Source organism: Peromyscus maniculatus, chromosome 7 (genome assembly GCF_049852395.1).
Source record: "Peromyscus maniculatus bairdii isolate BWxNUB_F1_BW_parent chromosome 7, HU_Pman_BW_mat_3.1, whole genome shotgun sequence".
In the NCBI taxonomy this organism is placed as follows: Eukaryota; Metazoa; Chordata; class Mammalia; order Rodentia; family Cricetidae; genus Peromyscus; species Peromyscus maniculatus.
Window position 1 is genome coordinate 111,587,421 of NC_134858.1, and position 24,520 is coordinate 111,611,940.

Consider the following 24,520-nt stretch of genomic DNA (forward strand, 5'->3'; position numbering starts at 1 on the left):
GCACTGGGGAGGCAGAGGCAGGCAGATCTCTGAGTTTGAGGTCAGCCTGGTCTACAAAGTGAGTTCCAGGACAGCTGGGGCTACACAGAGAAACCCTGTCTTGAAAAACAACAATGAAAAGAACAAAACAACCCCACCCCGCAAAAAGCAAAGGAAAACCAGAGCTGGCTGAAGCAGGAGGCAGTCCCGGCCCCTTGAGGGCCTCTTCTGAAAGGGGGCTCCCAGTCCCCCCCGCCCAGAGCATCCCAGGAGCGCAAGGTTATACACAGACAAGGGGACGTGGTGGAGATGGCGACAGTGTTGCCAGCATGACCGACTCTGTGGGATGTCCTCACCGACTGACTGAGAGGGGAAGCCCACCACACCGTGGGTGAGGCCCCAGGGGCTGAGTCCTGGACAGACTCAACAAGCGCCAGAGCCGAGCACCAGCATCCACTGCTCTCTGCGCGGCCCTGGCTGCCATGTGACCAGTGTCCCAAACTTAAGCCTGCCACTTGTCCACAGTGCACGAAGAACGTTGTGTGGGCCAGAATAGACCCCTTCACCCCTAAGTTGCCTTAGTCGGAGTACTTTGTCACAGCCACAGCAACCTCTAGTGGACAGCTGCTGTGTCCATGACCTTGTAACACCACCCCTAGAGATGTAGAGGTCCTACCTGTGACCTTGAAGTACCTGCTCCCGGGGCGTGGCTGGGGCTACCCTTAAGACCTGAGATGCACTGAAGGCTGTGCGCTTCTCTCGCTCATGGGCTGGATGGCGTGGACCATCTCAGCAGCAGAACAGTGTTGGACTGGACCTCAGCTTTCCAGCACCCTATGATAAATCTCCCATGCTGTCGTGACTTTCCCCCTATAAATTCCTTCACCCCTAAAGCAGACTCCATGGATTTCTTGCATTAGAAACCGACACAACTCTACTCGAAGACGTGAGAGCTGTTCCATTAGTCCGTCTGTCCCACACCTTAGATCCATGTTAACTACAGAGCTCTGCTCTAAGTGTTAAAGGTCCACCGTGCAGACTCTACCCTTGTTCTTCATCAGGCCATTCATTCCTCATTCCTCTTGGCCCTCTGAACTTCCATTACATTCTAGACTCTTGTCGACGTGCATAAGAAAACTTTCTGAAACTTTCACTGGAATTACCCTGAATTTGCAGGAAACTTGGACAAAACCAAACTTTTTAGAGTATTGGGGGAGAAAAATACACACACACACACACACAAACACACACAGAGCCAGTCGATGGCTCTCAAGGCACCTACCGAGGTAAAGCCCACTGCTTAACCTGCACAGACCTCTTACACTGCTCTTCCCTGCTGGACTTAAAGAATATCTTCCCGACAAGAAGAAATTCCTTTAGTACTTGCGTGGGAGTGTTTGCGATGAATCTTTCTCAGCTTGCACTTACTTGAAAAGGTTTATTTTTAGTTAAAATGTATTATTTGTGTCTGTCTGGGTGGGGGGGAGCCAGCCACACCCGGTGTGGAGGTGGGAGGACAAGCCTGGAGTCGGTTCTCCACGCAGGAAGGCTTCCGGCCTTGCAGTCAGGGCACCAGGCCTGCAGGGCCAACTACTGCTCCTGCTGTGCCCTCTCGCCAGCCCAGGCTTTTATTACTTTGGCTAATTTTTAATTTTTAAAAATGATTACTTTGTGTATGGTGTGTGGGTGTGGATGAGCCGCAGAATACAGGCAAGTCAGAGAACAACTTTGTGGAGCTGGCTCTCTCCTCTACCTCAGCATGGGTCCCAGGGGCGCCAGGCCTGCCTAGCAAGGACCCTGACCTGCTGAGCCATCTCAGCAGCCCAGGCTTTGGGTTTTGTGGTTGGTTGTTTTTGTTTTCACGTGTTTTTGAGAGAGGGTTTCTCTGTGTAGCCCTGGCTGTCCTGGATCTCATTCTGTAGACCAGGCTGACCTTGAACTCAGAGATCCGAGTGTCTCTGCTTCCTCAGAGCTGGGATTAAAGGTATGTGCCATCACTATTCCCGAAGAGTTATTAATTTTTAATTTGTGTGTGTCTGTGTGTCTGTGTGTCTGTGTGTCTGTGCATGTAAGTACAGATGGCCTTGGAGGCCAGAGGTGTCCGATCCACTGGAGCTGGGTTATAGGCAGTTGTGAGCAACTCGATGTGTGTAGAGTCCACAATAATTCAAAGACATTAGCCGCCTACGCCGATTCTTCTGTTGCAGACCCTTGTCCCATACGAAAGGAACAGTTGGTTAAAAATTAGGACAAGACCCCAGCTGTGTCAAGAGCTGTGTTAAGATAACCACAGACATGTGTAAACATGCTTTTACAACCCCGTTAAACTTGTACAAACACCTTGTCATCACAAATTGTACTGATTGTAATATGTTATCACAAGTTGTAAATTCCCGGAATGTACTGTCACCCAAGAGTTAACCTCAATTGTAAAAACTATTTTCTTATCATCACCCCTCACCTCCCTACTTGTGGCTTTTGCTTTAAAAGGGACCTACTCCCTCTGCTCGGAGTCACAGCGTCAGAACCTGACCTGCCTGTGGCCCTAACTAGCTAGGAGTTCAGTACCCTGCAGCGATGGAGTAAAAAGTGGCCTCTGCTCATCTAACTTTGGGGGCCTCATCCTCAATGTCTGTGCGACTCCCAGACCCAATAATGTGGGTGCCGGGAACTGAACCTGGATCCTCTGTAACAGCAGGCTGCACTCTGGGTCAGTCATCTCTCCAGTCCTCCACCTCCCTGCCCCACCCCCCACGCCACTATGACTGACATTTTCCCCAGAGGTTTCATTGTCTCCTGAGACAGTTCATCTTCCCTTGCATACAGCTTTTCCTGTGAATTCTTCCCCTTATCTTAACCCCGCTGTACAGAGCTCAGCTACAGAGCTCAGGAGCCAGGGACCGAGAGAGCTCACTGATTTGTTTCCTCCTCCCCGTGGGTCATGGTTTTTCTGAGTTGTTTGTCTCCCTCCAGGTCCAGTGGAGAATGTAGCATTTTATCTTGGCTTGTTTCCCAGAGAGCGCTGGCCTTTCCTCTGGAGGTTTAGCATCTGTACACCCTAGTCCTCAAGTGCAGCTAAAACTACTCAGATCACTTGTGAGCGGCTGAGCCGGACTCTGGATTTTAACTGTTGTGAGTGAAACGGAAGAGGGTAGTTGCCGTTTCCTTGTAAGTCTGTAAACTCCTCTGAATTGCACGATTGCAAGAATCCAAAGGCCCAGGCATTGCAGATAGCTCAACCCCTCCCCCCCACACTGTTTCAGGAGAAATGAATGGGGAGAAATTTTAGGACAAAGAATTTGTTGCATTTGGGCCTCTAAGCCATGGCTGGTCTGGTTTCTATAAAACTCAGTGAGGCCCAGTGAGGCTGCAGAGTGGATGAAGGCGTTCACTGCCAAACCTGATGACCCGAGTTTGATTCTTGGAACCCACATAGCAGAAGGAGAGCATTGACTCCGGAAACAGTTCCATCCCCCAGGTGAAATGCCACCCCCACCCCCACCCCCACCCCCACCCCCACCAGAGCCCAGCCAACACTGATGTGCCTGGCTGCAAGGATCCTTCCCTGATCTCCATCCAGGTGAATGGACTAACAGACCTTCGGGGCGTGGCTTCCTTAGTGTGCTCTTCACACTCACCCACATTGGCATACTCACACTCACCCACACTGGCACACACAAGTACTTCTCCTGGCTGAATACCTCTTTGTGTGTTTATATCACGATTTGTTTATTCAGTTATCTGTTGATGGACATCTGGAGTTCTTCATTTTGGCTCTTGTGAATAATTCTGCTATGAATATTTGTGTACATGCAATTGTTGGCATTTTTTTCTTTTTCTTTTCTTTTTTTTTTTTTCTCCCAGAGCTGAGGACTGAACCCAGGGCCTTGCACTTGCTAGGCAAGTGCTCTACCACTGAGCTAAATCCCCAATCCCAATTGTTGGCATTTTAATAGTTTTATCATGTATTTTGGCTTTTTTGCAGCTTCAATTTTGAGATGGCAAACTGTGATCCCAAATTTTAAATGAAAAAAATTCCAGAAATAAGCAATTTTAAGTTTGTGTAATTTTTTGTTTTCTTTGGAGACAAGATCTCACTCTGTAGACTAAGCTGGCCTTAAAACTCACAGACACTCACCTGCCTCTGCCTTGTAAGTGCTGGGATGGATGTGTGTGCCATCACACCTGGCTTGAGTTCATGGCATTGTTATTACTGAGTATTGTTATTTATGTTACTACAGCTACTGTTATTTACTCTGCTCATTTGTAGATTCAAATTTCTCTGCATGTATAGGAAAAACAAAACAGTGCAGGACCCAGTCAGTCACTCGGGCTGCTGGGATACGCAGGGATATAGCCTACCCAAGAGTGGAACTCCCACTGTGTGATTATTTTGTGTTTCTTTTTGAAGAATTGCCAACTGGCTACACCAATTACAACTTCATTATCACTATTGCATCTTCATTTTAGAACAACTTAGCTCAGGCAGACCGTTCGAGGTTTCTCTTCCCTTGGGCACATGGAGTAAGAGTCCGCTCTCTCCTTCTGTCAGCGCTGCCCAGAGACCTGCTTACGGGTGTCGCTAGGAATTGGGCTCATTTTACAGGTTTGTTAGGACATCTTGGGCTTTTGAGATGGCTCAGCTGCATGCCCAAAGTTCTGGGTTTCATCCCCAGAACCAACTTCCCCTGGTCGTCCGTCCTCTGTGCTGGAGTTTTATGTCAACTTGGCACAAAGGAAAGTCATTTGAGAGGAGGGAACCTTTTTTTTCCCTCCTTCAAGACAGGGTTTCTCTTTGTAGCTCTGGCTGTCCTGGAACTTGCTCTGTAGGCCAGGCTGGCCTCAAACTCAGAGATCTATCTGCCTTCCTCTGTCTCCTGAGTGCTGTAATTAAAGACATGCACCACCAACACTCCTAGAGGAGAAAACCTTAATTAAGAAAATGCCTGGGGGCGGGGGGGGGGGGGGGGGGGCAGGGCTGGAGGATTGGCTCTGGGGTTAAGAGCTCTTGTTGCTCTTCCAGAGGACCTGGGTTTGATTCCCAGTACCTACATGATGGCTAACAACCATCTGTAACTCCAGTCACAGGGGGATTCTAATGCCCTGCATGCATGTGGTTCATAGACATACATGCAGGCAAAACCACCATACACATAAAATAAAAAAATAAAATGCCTCCATAAGATCGGGCTGTAAGCAACTCACAGTGCACTTTCTTAATTAATGACTGATGTGGGAGGGCCCAGCCCATTGTGGGTGGGGCCATCCCTGTGCTGGTGAACCTGAGTGTGGTGATATATTGTAATGTGGTGAAATATTGTGTACCCTAATAAACTTGCACAAGGATCAGTGGACAAAGCCAGCCACTAGATTAGACACAGAAGTCAGGCAGTGGTGGCACACACCTTTAATCCTAGCACTAGGGAGACAGAGATCTGCCTGGATCTCTGTGAGTTCAAGGCCACGTTGGAAACAGAGCCAGGCAGTGGTGGCACACACCTTTAATCCCAGTACTGGGAAGCACACACGCCTTTAATCCCAGGAAGTGACATGGTTGGGCGGAGAAAGGCATATAAGGCATGAGGAAACAGGAACTAAAGCTGTTCAGCTGATACCCTTTCGGGTGAGGACTCAGAGGCTTTCAGTCTGAGGAAACAGGATCGGCTGAGGAGCTGGTGAGGTGAGGTTGGCTGTGGCTTGCTCTGCTTCTCTGATCTTTCAGCTTTCACTCTGATATCCAGCTCTGGAATTTTTATTAAAAGACCATCTAAGACTGGAACAACACCTGAGCAAACCATGATGAACAAGCCATTTAAGCAATACCCTCCATGGCCTCTGCATCAGCTCCTGCCTCCAGGTTCCTGCCCTGCTTGAGTTCCTGTCCTCACTGCTTTTGATAATGAACTGTGAGTGAAATACACCCTTTCGTATCCATGTTGCTTTGGGTTATGGTGTTTCAGCACAGCAATACTAACTTAACCAGGAGAGCCTCTGGCTACCACGTGCATACTAGGACACATCCCCAACCCACACACTTAACCAGGAGAACCTCTGGTTACCACATGCACACTAGGACACATCCCCAACCCACACACTTAACCGGGAGAGCCTCTGGTTACCACACCCATACTAGGACACATCCCCAACCCACACACTTAACCGGGAGAGCCTCTGGTTACCACACCCATACTAGGACACATCCCCAACCCACACACTTAACCAGGAGAGCCTCTGGTTACCACACCCATACTAGGACACATCCCCAACCCACACACATTCACACAAAAGAAATAAAAGCTGGAGAGATGGCTCAGTGGTTAAGAGCACTGGCTGCTCTCCCAGAGGATCTGAGCTCAGTTCCCAGCACCCACACCAGACAGCACACTTGTAGTTCCAGCTCTCAGAGATCTGGAAGCCTCTTTTAGTGCACACATGCACAGACACATACACATATACATAAATATTTTAAAATAAAAATAAACAAATTGTAATAAGGCTTGTGTTTGATGTTCTGCCAGTTCATTATAACGATTTAGGTATGAATTTATCTTTCCTGATCATGTGTGATAACTGGTGTCCTTCCACAGTTTGAGGACCCACGCCTGTAAGCCAGTCTGAAAAACAACTCCAGCCATGAATGCTTTACATATCCCATGATCTCTGTCTATAATTCTCTTTAGAACTCAAATCCCACCTTCAGGTCCCTTGAAAGTGGTTCAGTGCTTCTGTGACTGTCTCCACATGCTGATGTAAAGGTAGAAAGAAAAAACTAGGACTTGTCCTCTGGCCTCCACAGGTACATTATGGAACACACACACCACACACCATACACAACAGTAAATACAACTTTTTAAAATTCGCAAAAGAAAAATTAAGATTATCTTGAGTCAAAAGAAGTGAGACAGGGTCTCACTATGTAGACCAGGCTGGTCTTTGAACTCAAGAGATTCACCTTTCTCTACCTCACAAGTACTGCGATTAAAGGCCAAAGTGCTACTATGTCTGGCTAAAAGGAGAAAAAAAATAACATTAAAAAAGGCCAAAATAGAGAAATGAAGAGGATTTGGAGAGAAAATGATAAAGACAGACACCAGACTATCTTACAGGTCGTAAGACTTTCCTGTGTGTGAGCAGCATGCGAAGGGCAGGAAAAGCAGAAATGGGAATGGAAAAACACGGAGAAGTAAAGATTTATGTATTTTACGAGAGTGTACGTGAGGCCAGAAGGCGGCGTTTGGAGCTGGGGTGGCAGGTGTCTGTGAGCTGCCCATGTGGGCACTGGAAACTGAACCCAAGACCTCTGCAAGGGCAGCAAATGCTGTCCACTGCTGAGCCCTCTCTAGCCCCTCGTGAAAAATTAAAAGGTGACTTGAAGCTTTGTATTTAAAGAAAGCATTATCTATTCTGAGAGGTCAGAGAAGGCATCAGATCCCGGAAACTGGAGTTTCAGAAAGTTGTGAGGCACCCGGTGGGTGCCGGGCACTGCACCTGGGTCCTCTGTGAAAGCAGCAAGTGCTCCACTGCCCTGCTCCTAAGCTCTGGGCTCTTCCATGCCCCTGAGCAGAAGGATGCATGTGCATGTGTGCGCACTGGAGTCATTTGCTGAAAGCAGTGTACAGATTTAATGCAATCTCAAACAAAACAAATACCCCACAATGTTGGAAGCAACATGTGGCTATAGGTTGATAACATCCATTTGCTATTTCAAATAATGTTTCAAGGGAAGAGTAACTTCTTCCCTTGTAAAATTGTGTAAAGGCCGGGCGGTGGTGGCACACGCCTCTAATTCCAGCACTTGGAAGGCAGAGGCAGGCAGATCTCTGAGTTCAAGGCCAGCCTGGTCTACAGAGCGAGCAGAGTGAGTTCCAGAACAGCCAGGGCTACACCTATATCTAAAAAGAAAAAGAAAAGAAAGGTACTCCTCCTCATGCCTTTCCCACACCCCTTTCTGTGCTGTTCAATAAACACAGAGCAAAGGTCTGTGTTAGGGACAGCAGCAGAGACGGACATGAGAAGACACAGATCACAGACAGACAGACAGACAGACAGACAGACAGACAGACACACACACACACACACACACACACACACACACACACACACGGGGGGGGGGGCGGGGGGGGGGGCTATGGACAGGCCACTAACCAAACTACAGACAGATGAAAGACAGAATTCAAGTTTGGGGTCATTGTATTGATCTAAACCCCAAGAGGAAGACTCTGTTTTCATCCTTTAACATGATATCAAGAAAATGGAGTAATATATCTTAATTAATCAGAAAGAGGAAATATGAGCCAGTTTAATATCCACGAGGCAAACTTTTCTGTGTAAATGACACAAGGTGACTGTGCTGGCCAGTGTTTGGTCAGGTAGACACACGCTAATGTCACCCGGGGAAGAGGGCATCTCAAGTGAGAAAATGCCACCATCAGACTGCCCTGTGTGCAAGCATTTTCTTGGTTAATGGGAGGACCCCGCCTACTGTGGCTGTGCCACCCCTGGGCAGGTGGCCCTGGGTTCTATAAGAAAGCAGGCTGAGCAAGCCCTAGTGAGCAGGTCAGTAAGCAGCACCCTCCATGGTCTCAGCTTCAGCTCTTGCCTCCAGGATCCTGCCCTGCCTGAGTTCTCCTGTACTGACTTCCTTGGATGAGGAACTACAAATTGTAACATGAAATAAACCCTTTCCTCCCCATGTTGCCCTTGATTATGCATTTTATCACCGTAAAAGTGACACAAAGACATACAGGGACTTGGGACAGTGTTTCTCCCAAGCCTTTCCTCAGGAATATTCTGGAGACTAAGCATCAGAAAACAAAATGACAACACAGAGCTGAGTAAACGTGTAGAAACAGTTAAGGGAAAGAGCACAAAAATCGAGGGAATTAGTCCCATCGTAAAGTGCCACACCAACAGATACCGTTGAGATCTCAACTCATAAAATCTGCTTCCTAAAACCAAGAGAGACAATAACAATATGGGAAATCCATGTAATCCATCTTCAACTAGTGTGGATGCTAACACTCCCACAGTGATGAACAACACACACCTGACTGAAAGGTGTGAGCTACTGAGCTATGTGAGAGCCAAGAGCAGAGAAAACCACTTTCTTTTTAAATGATTTATTTTTATTTTTAATATGCACATGTGTCTTGTGTATGGGTACATGAATGCACTTGCCTGTGGAGTCCAGAAGAGGGTGCTGGATCCTATGGAGCTGGAGTTACAGGTGGTTATGAGCCACCAGATTCGAGTGCTGAGAATCTTCCGCAAGAGCGGTTTGTGCTCTTAACCACCAAGCCATCTCCCCAGCCCTAAGAAAATCTTTAATTCATGAGTGAAAGGTGTGTAGAAAAAGTCAAGCTGTATAAACTTAATAACAAAGTGAGTGGAAGGAATATGTGAAATAGTAACATTAAGTATTCTTAAAATTACCAATAAAAATCACTCGATGAGAAGAAAACAGTGGGTTTTTTTTTGTTTTTTTTTTAGTGGATTCAAAGTTACATAAAAGGCCTGTGATCCTGTTTTTTTTTTTTTTTTTTTTTCAGGAGGCAGAGGGAGGAAGACTGAGCTTAAGGCCAGGCTGGGCTACACAGTGAGGCACACATGCACGTGCACACACACCATCTCCAAACGAAGAGACCAAAAGATGACGATGGCTCAGTGGTTAGCGAGAGTGCCTGTCTAGCGTTTGTTTTTGTTTTGTTTTGTTTTTTTCAAGACAGGGTTTCTCTCTGTAGCTTTGGAGTCTGTCCTGGAACTCACTCTGCAGACCAGGCTGGCCTGGAACTCACAGACATCCGCCTGTCTCTTCCTCTCCAGTGCTGAGATCAAAGGCGTGCGCCACCACCGCTGGGTCTGTCTTGCATTTGTGAGATCCTACCATGTACTGAAGATGGACAGGAATCCATCAGGATGAGGACAGCAGCACTCACCATCACAGGACTCCAATACAAAGTCAAAAGACCAAGCCTAAGAAGTCAGCATTGAACCGAGAAGAAAATATGTATGGTGATATTTTATTTGTGCTGAAATGTGATTTTATTTGTATGTTAATAAATAAAAGTGCCTGGAGGTCAGAGCTAATAGCAAGCCATAGCAGAAGCCGGCAGCACCTTTATCAGATCACATAGCAGGCAGAGTCTGTGTGTTCAAGGACATAGCCAGCTTGGAGACACACACCTTTAATCTCAATACCAACCATAGAGACCTGGAGGTCTGTATAGACAGGCAGTGACGAGGAGGTCATGTGGTTGGGTTTACAACCAATGAGAAGGCAGAACAGAAAGTCAATAAAAAGACAGACACACGGGAAGTAGGTCTCTTGCTGAGGGGAAGGATGGCAGCAGGAGCGTGTGGTAAGAAGGCGGTCTGGGTCTCAGCTACTGCTCTCTGACCTCTGGGGCCTTTAACTCTGCATTTGGCTCTGTGCTTCTTATTTAATAAAACCGTTCAGAATTACATCTACAAATAAGGATCCAGGAGACAGGGACTTTGTGGTGCTCACCTGAGCAACCTGGTCCTGCAGAGTTCTGCTGACAAAGGGGAGCCTGAGGGAAAGCTGCTTGCCAAGAAGGCAAAGTCTGGGGCAGAAAGAGTTTAACACACAGCAAAACTGTAAACCTCCACTGTTGTCTAGAGGTAGTTTTGACACGTAAGACTTCTCACGGCAGTATTTAAAATTTAAATCGCTGCCAAGCGGTGGTGGTCCACGCCTTTCATCTCAGCACTTGGGAGGCAGAGGCAGGTAGATCTCCGAGTTCTAGGTCAACCTGGTCTACAGAGTAAGTGCTAGGACAGTCAGGGCTACACAGAGAAGCCCTGCCTCAAAATAATTGATTCATTCATTAATTAAAAATAAAATAAAATTTCACTTGCTCTGACTGGTTCCAAAATAACAACAGGAGTGTGGGAACCTGAACTCTCAAGAAAATGTGGTGGACATCTGCTCTCAAGTGGCAGTTCATTTCAAAAAATGATTGACAGATGAGCCTTGTGCATGACTCGAAAGCTACACCTAATGACCACAACCTCCATGTTCACAACAACTGATACACTGTGGATTGCTGTCCTCTGTGTGCATGCTTGTGCATACATGTGGGTGCATGTTCACACATATAAGCACACACAAGGAGTCAGAGGTAGACAATGAGATGTCTTTCCTTAATCTCTTCTCAGCCTCATTTTATTGCGACAGGGTCTCTCACTGAACTTAAGGCTCACCATTTCAGCTAGGCTGGCCAGCCAGTGAAGCCCCAGGATCCTCCTGCCTCAGCTCCTCAGCACTGGGGTTACAGGTGTACACCACCCTGCCCAGATAGTCAAGCTCAGGTCTCCATGCTTGCACAGCAGACCCTTCACACACCAGCCACTGACATTTCCAGAGTCCACTTTTGGGTCATTAAAGAACAAACACCTCCCTCCACCCCCCACCCCCCACTCCCACTGCTTTTTTTTTTTTAAACAAAATTTCACTGTGTAACCCTGGCTAAGAACTCACAGAGATCCATCTGCCTCTTCCTCCCAAATGCTGCGATTTAAAGGGGTGTGCCACCAGGCCTGACCTAATTTATTTTACTGACAGAGACAAGCTAGTGTTAAGTGGATGCAGACAAAGGCGAGGAGTACAGAGGAGTCGGGTTATTAGCAGAGTTGAGAGTACTAAATGTTTGCTTAAGAAATGGTCAGAATCCAGGTTATCATATTTTCCAAGGCTCAATTCTTCCTGGGTTACTCTTCATTCAAAAGATTCTAAGGGGGTAGGGGTGGAGAGCTGGCTCAGTAATTAAGAGGGTACACTGCTCTTGCAGAGGACCAAGTTCAGTTCTCAGCATCTGCACCAGGCAGATCACAACTCCAGCTCCAGTGGATCCAATGCCCTCTTCTGGACACTTGAGGCACTGCACCCACATGCACATACCCACATAGGCACAAACATACATGATTAAAAAATAAAATAAATCTTTAAAAACAAAACGCAAAGACCCTGGAGACCAAACAGAGAGGAATCCTCTGTTCTTATGGTCTTCTCTGACTGGGGCCTGAGCCTGGAGCCTGTCTTCAGGCTCCTCCCGAGTGCCAGTTTCTGCTCTGAGCTCCCTACTCCCCACTGTCTTCCAGGGGCTCGTTCTTCAACCATTTTTCTCATCTCTCAATCAAGACTGTCGCTGCAGTGACCAAACAATTCCAGAACGTCTGTGACACTCGGTCCATAGTTAGGTCAGCTGCGGGTGTCACAGGCTGGCTGGCGGCTCCAAAAAAATCAACCAAAACTAACTTCTCAGCTGGGTTCAGAAATCACATGATGGGGCTGGAGAGATGACTCAGAGGTTAAGAGCACTGGCTGTTCTCCCAGAGGTCCTGAGTTCAATTCCCAGCAACCACATGGTGGTTCACAACCATCTGTAATGAGATCTGGCACCCTCTTCTGGCCTGCAGACATACATGCAGGCAGAACACTGTATACATAATAAATAAATAAATCTTTAAAAAAAAATCACATGACCACAGAGAGTGGCAGATCCCTTATTTTGACTCTCATTCCCTTGTATCAGCAAACAGAACCGCTCCGTGCTGAGGATAAACGCTAACCCAGCACTAGGAGGAAGGAAGTCAGTGCTGTGAGTCACAGCAGCAGCAGCAGCACTCACGAGAAGGGCGGGGTTTGATCGCAGCCTCGGGATGAATGACTGATGCTCGGGCTTCCGCAGCTGGCTGTGGCTCTCACTCACACAGCAGCCTGAGGCCGAGGTCCCGCCTGACCACGTCCCCTGCAGTTGTACGGTGACAACAGTCCACCCTGGATCCAATGGCCCCGTCTTCTGAGCCCCTGTGAGTTTGCGCCATCCAGTCCTTCTTCGTCACCATTTTTGAGTTTAAAAAAGGTCGAACTGCCAAAGATGATTCTCTTATCCAAATATCTTTTATTGAGGTAAAATATAAACAACCTTTCTCATCCAGCCCTGCCTCAGTTAGTGTTTTTTATTAACTGAGCTCTAAGCATTCCTGTGTCAGTGCAGACAACCCGGGAGACTAACACTCTGGGGCCCCTAGAATGTGATCACTACCCAAGAAGATAAGTTCTCACCCTCACAGACTCAGAGAAAAAAAGTTTAACATCATATGACAGCCGAAGTGAGGCCTGGCAAAATTTACACTGGCTCCTTGTGAACTGCAAAGGAGAGAAAAAATTACTCTCGGGTCGACAAGACAGCTCAGTGAGTGAAGGCGCCTGCCACCAAGGCTGACGACCTGAGGCCAGCCTTGGGACCACGTGATCACAGGAGACAGCCAACTCAGTCCAGCCTTGGGACCACGTGATCCAGGAGACAGCCAACTCACACCCAGTTTTCTGACCTCCACAGGTGCGCTGTGGTGGTATTGTGTTCCCCAAAATATTGTGTACCTTAATAAATTTATCTGGGGTCAGAGAACAGACAGCCACTAGATACAAAGGCTAGAAAATGGTGGCACTCACACCTTTAATCCTAGCATTCCAGAGATAGAAATCCCTCTGGATCTCTGTGAGTTCAAGGCCACATTGGAAACAGCCAAGCATGGTGACACGCCTTTAATCCCAGAAAGCCAGCCTTTAATCCCAGGGAGTGGTGGTAGAAAGTAGAAAGATATATTAGGCGTGAGGACCAGAAACTAGAGGCATTTGGCTGGTTAAGCATTCAGGCTTTTGAGCAGCAGTTCAGCTGAGACCCATTCCGGATGAGGACTCAGAGGCCTCCAGTCGGAGGAAACAGGACCAGCTGAGGAATTGGCAAGGTGAGATAGCTGTGGCTTATTCTGTCTCTCTGATCTACCAGCATGGACCCCAATAACTGGCCTCGGGTTTGGTTTTATTAATAAGAACTTTTAAGATTCCTGCTACAGTGCGCTGTATCACACATGTGCATGCCTTTACCCCAAACAAATGAATTAACTTATAAATAAAGAATAAGCCCCAATAATGAAGCAAAACCCAGACTCACTTCTGAAATCTAAAAAGATATAGTAGAGCCAGGCAGTGGGATCATGTGTCCCCTCTAGGTGGAAGCATCTTCTACAACTTCCTGTCACTAGTTCCTCACCCTGGGCCATCACCATGCATGCCAGCCTTCTAGGCTCTAAGACACCCTGTACCTAAGAAATGTCCATCCTTGGATCGGAACCTGCTTCTTGTTTTGTGGGATCCTGGCAAGAGTTTGACAAATGCCACTCAAAGATTATCACGTGTCCAGAAGTCCATATTTGTAAAGGATTAAGAGGTGACAGCCTCCACAACTAACATCTGCCAACAAACAAACAAAAGGCTGCATGGCCTAGTGGCCAGTAGTGTCACCTGCAGACTCCAATGACAGGTGACAGCACTGGAGTCCACGGAGGCCTCTTCTCGAGTGCTGGCACTTAGCATGCATTCTCAATACCTGGGGGACAGCGCACTGGCTGCTGGGTAAGGACATCAGAACCACACATCTTCTCTAACTGATGAGATACTCATCTCCTAGAAAACGCCAAAACCTCTCTGACCCCAGGAGCCCACATCTATAGCAATAACCTTTCCCCGAGTTACTAACTGGTTTATAATGATCTATTCCTACCCAACATGGGCACCTGCTGACAATGGCTGCAATGTGTTTCACATTACAAAATGAATACTTAGTACATTCTGGAGGAGGCCAAGTAAACCTTAGGAACAAACTGAATGGCATTCTATAAAACAAAACCAGGAAGTCGGGCAGGTCTGAACCTTTCTAGCTCAGGACTACACTGAGACAGAGGCCATCTCACAACTGGAGGCCTGAGCCAAACTGGAGTTCTCTAACATGCATACACTTACCTTAAGAGGAGCTCCTTGGGTAGCTTTTTGTTGATAAGGCCGTCATCATTGTTTGAGAAAACCTGCAAGACAGACAGAAACTGAAAACAGTTCTTCAGCCAACGTAGGAAAAAAACTAAGTCACGTGCTTTTATACTGGATCGAAACAACACTACTCACTGTCCTACAGAGGAAAAAAAACCTTCATGACTGGAGTTCAGTTCCCAGCAGCCACATCAGGCGGCTCACAGCCACCCGGAACTCCAGCTCCATAGGACCCAACACCCTTGGCCTCGCTGGCACCAGCACACAAGTGCATCTACCACCCCAATCACAACAAACACATACACACAACTAAAACTAATACAAATAAATATTTTTAAAATGGCAACACACAGCCATTTGGGTACTGCATTGTACTGGAGGCTCTGGTAAATGCACAGCAAGAGAAAAACAGAAGACATGAAGTACAGTCTCCATCTAAAGACATGGTATTATATGAAGACAGCTCTAGAAACCCACAAAACATATCATAACTCATCAAAAAGTTCATACATTTACAACAAATAAATTTTATACTTTTAAAAATTAATTTTAATTATGTGTATATGTGTATGCACATCTGAGTGCAGCACTCCAGGAGGCCAGAAGAGGGCGTCAGATCTTCTGGAGCTTGAGATACAGGCAGCTGTGAGCTGTCTGCCCAAAGTGGGTGCTGGGAACTGAACTCCAGTTCTCTACAGGAGTAGCCAGTGCTCTTAACTGCTGAGCCATCTCTCCAGCTTCATGAAAGTATATATCTATACATTAGTAATGGACAACTTGGAAATGCATTCAAGAAAGCAATCAAACTTAACGGCATTAAAATGAATAAATTACTCAAAAATTAATTTGACAAAATATACATATATATTTATTCCCTATGAGCCTATGGGGGCCATTTTCCTCCAAATCACCACACACACACTGTTACATAAATTTGAATAATGAGTTTAAAAAAGCCAAATCATTAAAGTATTTTAGTTACATTTCTCTCTCTCTCTCTCTCTCTCTCTCTCTCTGTGTGTGTGGGGGGTGGTGTCTGGACTCAAGTGACTGCTGTGTCATCCCCACCCCCACCTCCCACCCCTATAGCAGCTGAGATGTGCGTGTGCTCCTGTACCTGGCCATAGGACAGATGTTGAAATCAGGAAGTTTGAGTTCTCCAACTTTTTCAGGCTTATTTTGGCTATTTTGGGTCCATGAACCTGAGATTTGATCAGGCGTTGGTAGGCACTGCAGGCCTGGCCTGTGCGGCCGGTTGAGGGTTGCTAACATGTCACCATCGTGAGCCTAGAGTCTGTCAATTCACTTCCCATCATCAATTTCTCTCAACAATTTTGAAGGAATTTTTTTCCTTTCCCTTTCTTCCCCCTATCTCATTCCTCTCTTCTTGTTTGGATTTCCTGAAGTAGGACCTCATTCTGTAGCTAAGGCTGTCATCTTTTTCAGCCCAGTCTTCCCACCTCAGCCTCTAGAGTGCTGGACTGCAAGTGTGTCCACCACTCCCAGCACCCAGTAAAAGAAAATTTATTTTCTTGTTCCCTTTGTGGGTACATGCATGCATGTGGGTGTGTAGGTGTGATGTATGCGCTCTGTGTGTATGTGCACGTGGATGTGTGTGGTATATGCCTCCGTGTGTGTGTGTGTGTGTGTGTGTGTGTGTGTGTGTGTGTGTATGCCTGTGTGTGTGAACACGCATGTGGGTGTGATGGATACCTCTGTGTTTGTTTGTGTGTGTGTGTGTGTAGAGAGGGGGGCAGGGAGAGAGAGAGAGAGGCATTATTGGGAGGTGTGGCCTTGTTGGAGGAAGTGTGTCCCTGGGGGTGGGCTTTGGAGTCTCAGAAGCCCAGGCCAGGCCCAGTGTCACTCTCTTTTCCTGCCGCCTGCCAATCCAGATGTAGAACTCTCAGCTGCCTCTCCAGCACCATGTCTGGAATACCTGCATGCCACCATGCTTCCTTGCTGTGGGACGGTCTGTATGTCAAATTGCTCTGATTGGTCAATAAATAAAACACTGATTGGCCAGTGACCAGGCAGGAAGTATAGGCGGGACTAACAGAGAGGAGACAAGAAATAACAGGAAGGCGGAGGGAGACACTGCCAGCTGCCACCATGACAAGCAACATGTGAAGATGGCAGTAAGCCACGAGCCACGTGGCAAGGTATAGATTTATGGAAATGGATTAATTTAAGATATAAGAACAGTTAGCAAGAAGCCTGCCATGGCCATACAGTTTGTAAGCTATATAAGTCTCTGTGTTTACTTGGTTGTGTCTGAGCGGCTGTGGGACTGGAGGGTGACAGATTTGTCCTGACTGTGGGCAAGGCGGAAAACTCTAGCTACACTTCCTGCCATAAAGACAATAAATTAAATTTCTAAACTGCAAGCCCCAATTATATGCTCTCCTTTATAAAAGTTGCTGTGCTGGGCAGTGGTGTCTCACTCCTTTAATCCCAGCACTTGGGGGCAGAGGCTAGAGGATCTCTGTGAGTTCAAGGCCAGCCTGGTCTACAGAGCGAGTTCTAGGACAGCCAGGGCTGCACAGAGAAACCCTGTCTCAAAAAAAGAAAAGAAAAGAAAGAGGAGTTGCAGAGTTGCTGTGCCGTGGTGTCTCTTCACAGCAATAGAAACCCCGAGACAGCGTGCATGCATACAGTTGTGTGTGCAGTGCCCACATACGCCAGAAGAGGGCGTCAGATCACTTGGAACTGAAGTTACAGGGCGTTGTGGGTGGGTATAGGTGCTGGGAACTGAACTCAGGTCCTCTAAAGGAGCAATCTTAACCAGTGAGTCATCTCTCCAGTCCTAAAGGGTAAGTTTTTACTACAGAGCCACAGTAACTGAAACACTGAAGTCCTGGTATAATTGAGAACAGACAGATGACGTGAACAGAACTGAAAGCCCAGATACAAATGCTTTTTTCAGGTTGGTTGCTTTTTGTTTTTTTAAGAGAAACAAGGGTTTCTCTGTGTAGTCCTGGCTGTCCCGGAACTCACCGAGATCCACCTGCCTCTGCCTCCTGGGATTAAAGGAGAGTGCTGGGATTAAAGTCATGTACCACCACTGCCCACCACACCGGCTCAGATACAAACTCTTACATCCGGGAGCCACTGATTTAAATGGGGCGGGGGGGGGGGAGGTCTTTTCAAGAGATGTGCCAGGACAATGGGATCTTCATGAGAACCATGGGGCTGGACTTCACCTCCATCACACAGCAGAACTCACTCCAAGGGGAGGCGTGTGGTGTAAACACAGGGTCACCAACAGCAACCTCTTTGTTGTGGGCTCTCTGACAGTTTTCAACTATGATACCCAAACCACGTGTAACCAAAAGTAAATGTAGGTAAGGTGAACTTCATTAGATTAAAACCTTCTTGACACAAAGAGCACCGTTCACAAACTGAAAAGGAGCTGTGTGGTGGCTCACTCTCCTGTAGTCCTAGCACTTCAAATGGGTGACACCAGTCTGGAGCCCCACTACCTATAATGGAAGTTCCAGACCACACAGGAGACCTGGCAGGATCAGGTGGTGGGGACGACAGAGATTCGGAAACAGACGAATACTCATAAATACATACAAATAACTTGAAAGGGATCCCAGGACACAGAGCAGACCTCTCAACAACGAAAAGGCAAGCCATGGCTGGGGAGAGGCTCAGTGGGTAAGAACACTCACGCAGCAGGCATGAGGACCTGAGTTCAAATCCCCAGCACCCATGTCAAAGCCCAAGCATGGCTGAGCATGCTGTAACCCCAGCAACGGAGGGTGGTGTTGCAGACAGGAAGATCCCAAGAACTCACTGACCAGCTAGCCTGGCTGAATGGGGAGCTGCAGGTTCAGTGTGAGACACTGTCTTGTGGTGATAAGGTAGAGAGTGACAGTTAACCCCCTGCTCTGGCCTCTACATACACAAACATGTGCACCCTCACATGCATGTGTGCGCACCTCATGACAAAACTCACACATATAAGACAGCTCAATGAAAGAACTGGTAAAGCAGCCGGGAATGGTGTGATGTGCCGAAGTCCCAGCTACCTGGGAGGATGAGGAGAAGGATTCGCTTGAATCATGATTTTGAGACCAGTTGGGTGACATGGTAAGACTCATCGCATAAACAAGGGATATACCTCAGCTGATAGAATGTTTGCCTACACCCTGGTTTTCAACCCCAGCACTGCGTGAACTGGTCAGAGTGTGGTCCACCCACAACCCTGGCATTTGGGAGGTAAAGCTGTGGGCATCAGAACATCAGGTTATTCTCAGATACACAGCAAGCTTGAGGCTGGCCTGCAATACATGAGACACTGTCAACACACACACACACACACACACACAGCCCAAATGCCGGCACCAATGGTGGTGTACGTCTTTAGTACCAGCACTCGGGAGGCAGAGGCTGGTGGATCTCTGTGAGCTCCAGGCCAGCCTGGTCTACAGAGTGAGATCCCGTCCCAACAAACAAACAACAAAACAAACATCAAACCTCACTACTGCCTGTTAACTCGGGCTCCAGGGGACCCAACGCCCTCTTCTGGCCTTTTCAGGCATCAGGCTCATGTCGATATACCCACAGACACAAAATTAAATCTCAAAACAAACAAACAAACAAACAAACAAAAACATCCAGTGGCTGAGGCAATCACAGGTCCTAGTGGGGAATCACTATGACTGTTCTAACAGGAGATGGTGTGCCCACCCAATTCCCTTCCAGACACGCCTGTTTATGCCAGGGATCAGGGCTGCTGCCAGCTTCAGCCCGAGAGTCTTCTTGCAGTGGGTGGTAATTACTGCAGAGACTCATATCTGGTCGGCCTGCTGAGAATTCCTGACTGCTGAAAGCTGAGCCCCGAAAGGACACTGATGTCACCCCCTCCCATGCTCCAGGAGCACGGTGGACGATGGTAACTGAGAGGAGGGGCTGGAGGAGGGCGCAGGGCTGTGAATGCTGTCTTCTGAACAGGAGAGAGGCCACACACTCTGGAGCCGTCAGCAGCTGTGACTGTCTATACACAGTCTTCCTGCAGAAGACCAGCCATCAACACGCTAACGGAGAGCCAAGAGCAAACCATGGCCCCTTATACACACACAGTGCGTAAACAAATAGAAACAAAACCAGAACTAATCCTGCAAGCTGTCGCCAGACAATATTAATAGACAGTTTGTCGGGGGGGGGGGGATCATTCTTCCTCTGGCTCGGTTGATAAGATACTGAAATTCTTTTTTTTTTCCTTTTAATCTTTAGATTTATCTATTTTATATGAGCACTTGCCCCCCAATTATGTCTGTGCACCACATGCATGCCTGGTGCCTGCAGAGGTCAGAGGAGGGCTGTGAGTCACCATGTGGGTGCTGGGAACCGAACTCGGGACCTCTGGAAGGACAACAAGTGCTCCTAACCACTGAGCCATCTCTCTAAGCCCCAAACATTGAAATTCTCTAAGATTTACTTTTATTTTATGTATATATGTATACATTTGTATGAATGTATGTCACATGTGTGTAACACCCCCAGAAGCTAGAAAGGACCACAGATTGGAACTGGAGTTACAGACAGTTGTGAGCTGCCATTCAGGTGCTGGGAACCAAACCGGGTCCTTTGCAATTCTTTTTTTCCTCTTTTTTATTTTACATGCATGGGTGTTTTGTCAGTATGTAATGTGCCTGCAGAGACCAGAAGAGTGCGTCAGATCCCCGAAAACTGGAGTTACAGACAGCTGTGAGAAACAACATGGGTGCTGGGAATTGAACCTGGGTCCTCTGGAAGAGCAGACAGTGCTCCTAACCACTGTGCACCTCCCCAGCCCCTTAATCTGAGTGTAGCACATACTTTAGTGGGGAAGGCCTTGGTGTGAGGTTAAGATCATGGGCTTTGAAGACCAACTGAGTGAATTCAAGTCCTTCCTTGGCCACTGACCAACTACTGGGGGACTAGTAAGACTAGTAAGCACTAAGTCTAGGTCTACCAAATATGTACAGTGATGCCACTCTCATGGGGATGGTGGAGGGGTGCAGGAATTCAATGTGATCAGCCCAGAACTCAGGCTCTCTGGAAGAAAGCTAGAGTGACTGAAATTATTCCCCACCTCAGCATCAGAAGCAGGAATCCAGACAACCTACCGCTGACAGTCAATGAACACAGAGATCTCATCCGGTAAGCACCTGTCTCAATCAGCACCTGCCCTCGCAGTGGATTGTGGGTCTCAATCGGCACCCCCCTCGAAGTGTGGGCGGTGTGGGGATTGCATGCCCCTCAAGTGCTCTACCACTGAGCTACATCCCCAGACCCTTTCATTTTGAGACAAGCTTTCTCTAAATTACTCAAGTTGGCCTTGAACTTAAGATCTTTCTACCATATTCAGTGTTAGAAGCATAGGTGCCAGCAATCCCAGCACCCAGGAGGCTGAGGCAGGAGAATCACCACAAATTCAAAGCTGGCCTAGTCTACATAGTGAGTTCTAGAACAACCAGGGCTGCCTTAAAAGACACACACACACACACCCCTACACTGCCCACAGACATAGACACACACACCACATGCATAGACACATACACGTAGACACACACACACACTGCACACACACACACTGCACACACGCACACACACACTGCACACACACACACACACACACACACACACACACACACACACACCACTGGTAAAGTGTTTGGCACACAGGCACATAGGAATGACGACCTGGGCTTGATCCCAGAACCACATAAAACCACCACCACCCAAACCCCCAGCTATCCCGTGGCACGTGCTTTAATCCCAGCCTGGAGAGAGGTAATCTCTGGGCTCACTGGCCAGCCAGTCTAGACTAATTCAGGTTCTGAGAGAGACTCCCTCTCAAAAAGACAAGGTAGCTGGCACCTGAGGAACACCACTCAAGGCGGACCTCTGGCCTCCACACACACACTCATGCACCTGCACACACATACCCAGAAAAGCCAAAAAAGGTAAAAAAGAAACTTCAGTGTAAAGTGGAAAACTACTATTAAATATTTGAGTTTTCCCCAGTTTCATGTTTCCCAAACCTCTAAGACGACCTGAATACAGACAAAAACAGAAGTGGGGTGCAAAATAAGGGGAAACAACAGACAGAATGGATTCAAATGGGAAGAACATGTTATGACATACAATTTAAGAGATGAATCTAGTTAGTTGTTAGTTAGTTTTTTGTTTGTTTGTTTGTTTTTCGAGACAGGGTTTCTCTGTGTAGCTTTGGAGCTAGTCCTGAAACTCGATCTGTAGCCCAGGCTGGCCTTGAACTCACAGAGAGGTGTGCGCCACCCACTCCCCAGCTCTGAAATAAATTTATTTTATAAGCTGAATTAAACAACAAAACTGGCACCCGGGAAAGACACTCGAGCATTCAGTGCGGCCAGAGGAGCTGAAATCAAACCAGCCACCGGAGGGAGGGCTTCTACAGCAGTCACAGAAGCAAGTGAGGAAGAGCAGCGAAAGGAGATGAGGGAGGATGAGCAGGAAAAGAGACCAAGACCGAAAAAAGAGGAGGGCAGAGAGAAGAAACGTGTTTAAACACTGCTGCTCCATCCTGAGGGATGGAAGGTCTTGTGTAAATCAGCTCTGCGAGCCGCAGAGAGCAGATGCCGAGTCCTGAACACAAACCGAGGTGCCGGACAAACCCCCAGAGCGGCCCTAGGCAGAAGTGTGAACCCATCCACGCCTGCGCCTGCTAATCCTTCTCATTCAGCTTTGCCACAGGGAAGAATGCAGAGCCGGAGAGCGAGAGGCCTGCCCGCTCTGTTCCTCAGCATCTAACCCAAGGCTGGAACCCAACGACAATCACTCCAGACTACTCAGAACCAACGCATCCAAACAAGAAAAGAAGTCTCACTCCCTACTCCATGGCATCTCTACAGGAGGACACAGAACGCTCTGCGGTACAATCGACTTGTATACAGTGTCTGTAACCTCAGCGATGAGGAGACCATGGGTAGAGAAACAGGAAGAGCCCCCGAGCTCCAGGCTCAGTGAGGGACCCTGTCAAAAGTAAGGTGGACAGGGATGCAGGAAGACATCCAGTCATTGACCTCTGGACTTCACACTATCACCTACACACATGCATTTGGGTATGCATGCACATGCGCACACGCGCGCGGACACAGCCCAAGCAAATATCCATCTAATTATCCATAGTAAACACATTTTCTTTACATTTTATTATTTATGTGGAGGACATACCCTGTACAGAGGTCAGAGGAAAATTTACAGGACTCTCTGCTCCCACACGTGGGTCAGGAATATGGAACTCGGGTTGTCAGGATTGGCAACAAGTGCCTTTACCCACCGGGCCATCTCAACAGCCCTCTAGATACGTATTTCTTAAAATTAGGCACGTCTCTACTGGCTAACCCTCAAATATTCTATGCCCGGGGTGTGTCACGAACCAGGGAGCTCACTTCTTTTGTGTGGATGGAGACCTCTCAAGAAATCACACCTGAACCTTGCCCATTCCAGCCAGCACGCAGGCCAAGTCGATTAAGGCTTTCAACCAGAAGTTAATGGAGGCCAGGTGGCATGCCCACAGCCTTCCAAGTTTATTGAGCAAAGCTAACGGCTTAAAGTGTTTACAACGTACTAATGACAGATTCATTAAATCCCTCACTGAAAGAGAGTGCAGCACTCAGAAGAAAGAAAGAAAAAAAAAGTCCAGTTCAGTGTCCCCCCCATTTTCACAAAGGGGGTAAGGGGTCTCTCTGACGCCACCCATTAAATCCCCCTGTGCTAGGAGCCCCGTCAGGACGCCGAACTCGAAACAAATGTGTGGTACGGTATTGACATCATTGATAAAAGCAGCCTGAAGTACGCAGACCGAGGAGCTTTGGCTGTGGGCATCTATGTAACCACACCCTCTGGTGGCTTCCCGGGCACGCTCGGGCCGAACAGCGTCACGGCGTCGGGGTGGTCCACCGAGGAGGTCCCGGGTGTGTGATCCAGACACGGAGCATCAGAGAGCACAGCGTCCCGGTGCCCGGCATCCAGGACCCGGGGACCTGGGGTTTCCTTCTGCAGGACCAATCCGATGCCCCCTGCCCTGCCCTGCCCTGCCCTGCCCGGCCTCACCCAGCCCGGCCCTGCCCGGCCCCGCCCCGCCCCGCCCGGCAGGCCTTGGCTCGTCTCCGCACACTCCCCTAGGCGCCCAGCATCTCCGCTGCCCCGCGAGCGAGCGCGGGCCCCAGACTCACCATGGCCGCGAGCGCGCCCACAGCCCGGAGTCACACGGCGCCGGCGACGCCCGTTGTCCTGGTGACGCCAGCCCGGCGCCCCGCCCCGGCCTCAAGGTGGGCTCGGAGACGGCCATTGGCCCACGTCCGCCACGTGATCTGTAGGCGCGCCCTCCGGCCCGCCCACTTCTCCTGGCCCCACGCAGCTCTGAGGCGGGGCCTGGCTGCCTTGGGGCTCCGCACCTGGTCCTTTCCATCACCACGGCATCACCTTGACGCCCTCGCAAGCGACAGGTGGCCCAGCCACGCACTGTGCGGAGCAAGACACCTTTGTGGATCCTCTCTACTAAGGAAGCAAAAACAAACAAACTACAGCAAAAACCCAAACTGTGGGAGCTGGGCATGTGACTTAGTTGGTAGACTGCTTGACTAGAGTGCATGAAGCCCTGGGTTCCACCCCCAGCACCACATAAACCCAGCGTGGTGGTGCACACCGGGGAGG

The 24,520-nt window shown here is 48.3% G+C and overlaps 1 protein-coding gene across 3 annotated transcripts in view; it reads right to left on the bottom strand.

The window, feature by feature from the left end:
• Fbxl2 (F-box and leucine rich repeat protein 2) overlaps positions 1–24,145 on the bottom strand; it is a 60,224-nt gene extending 36,079 nt beyond the window's left edge. For all 3 annotated transcript variants that reach the window (XR_001577015.3, XM_006970262.4, XM_042281880.2), the window contains exons 1-2: positions 24,040–24,145; positions 14,807–14,868 (exon numbers count right to left, since the gene is read on the bottom strand). Coding sequence is in view for 2 of the 3 variants with exons in the window: in XM_006970262.4 (XP_006970324.1) it covers positions 14,807–14,868; positions 24,040–24,042 (65 nt within the window). In the remaining variant the exon portion in view is untranslated. The remainder of the gene's footprint in view (positions 1–14,806; positions 14,869–24,039) is intronic.
• Between the last annotated feature and the right edge of the window lie 375 nt (positions 24,146–24,520).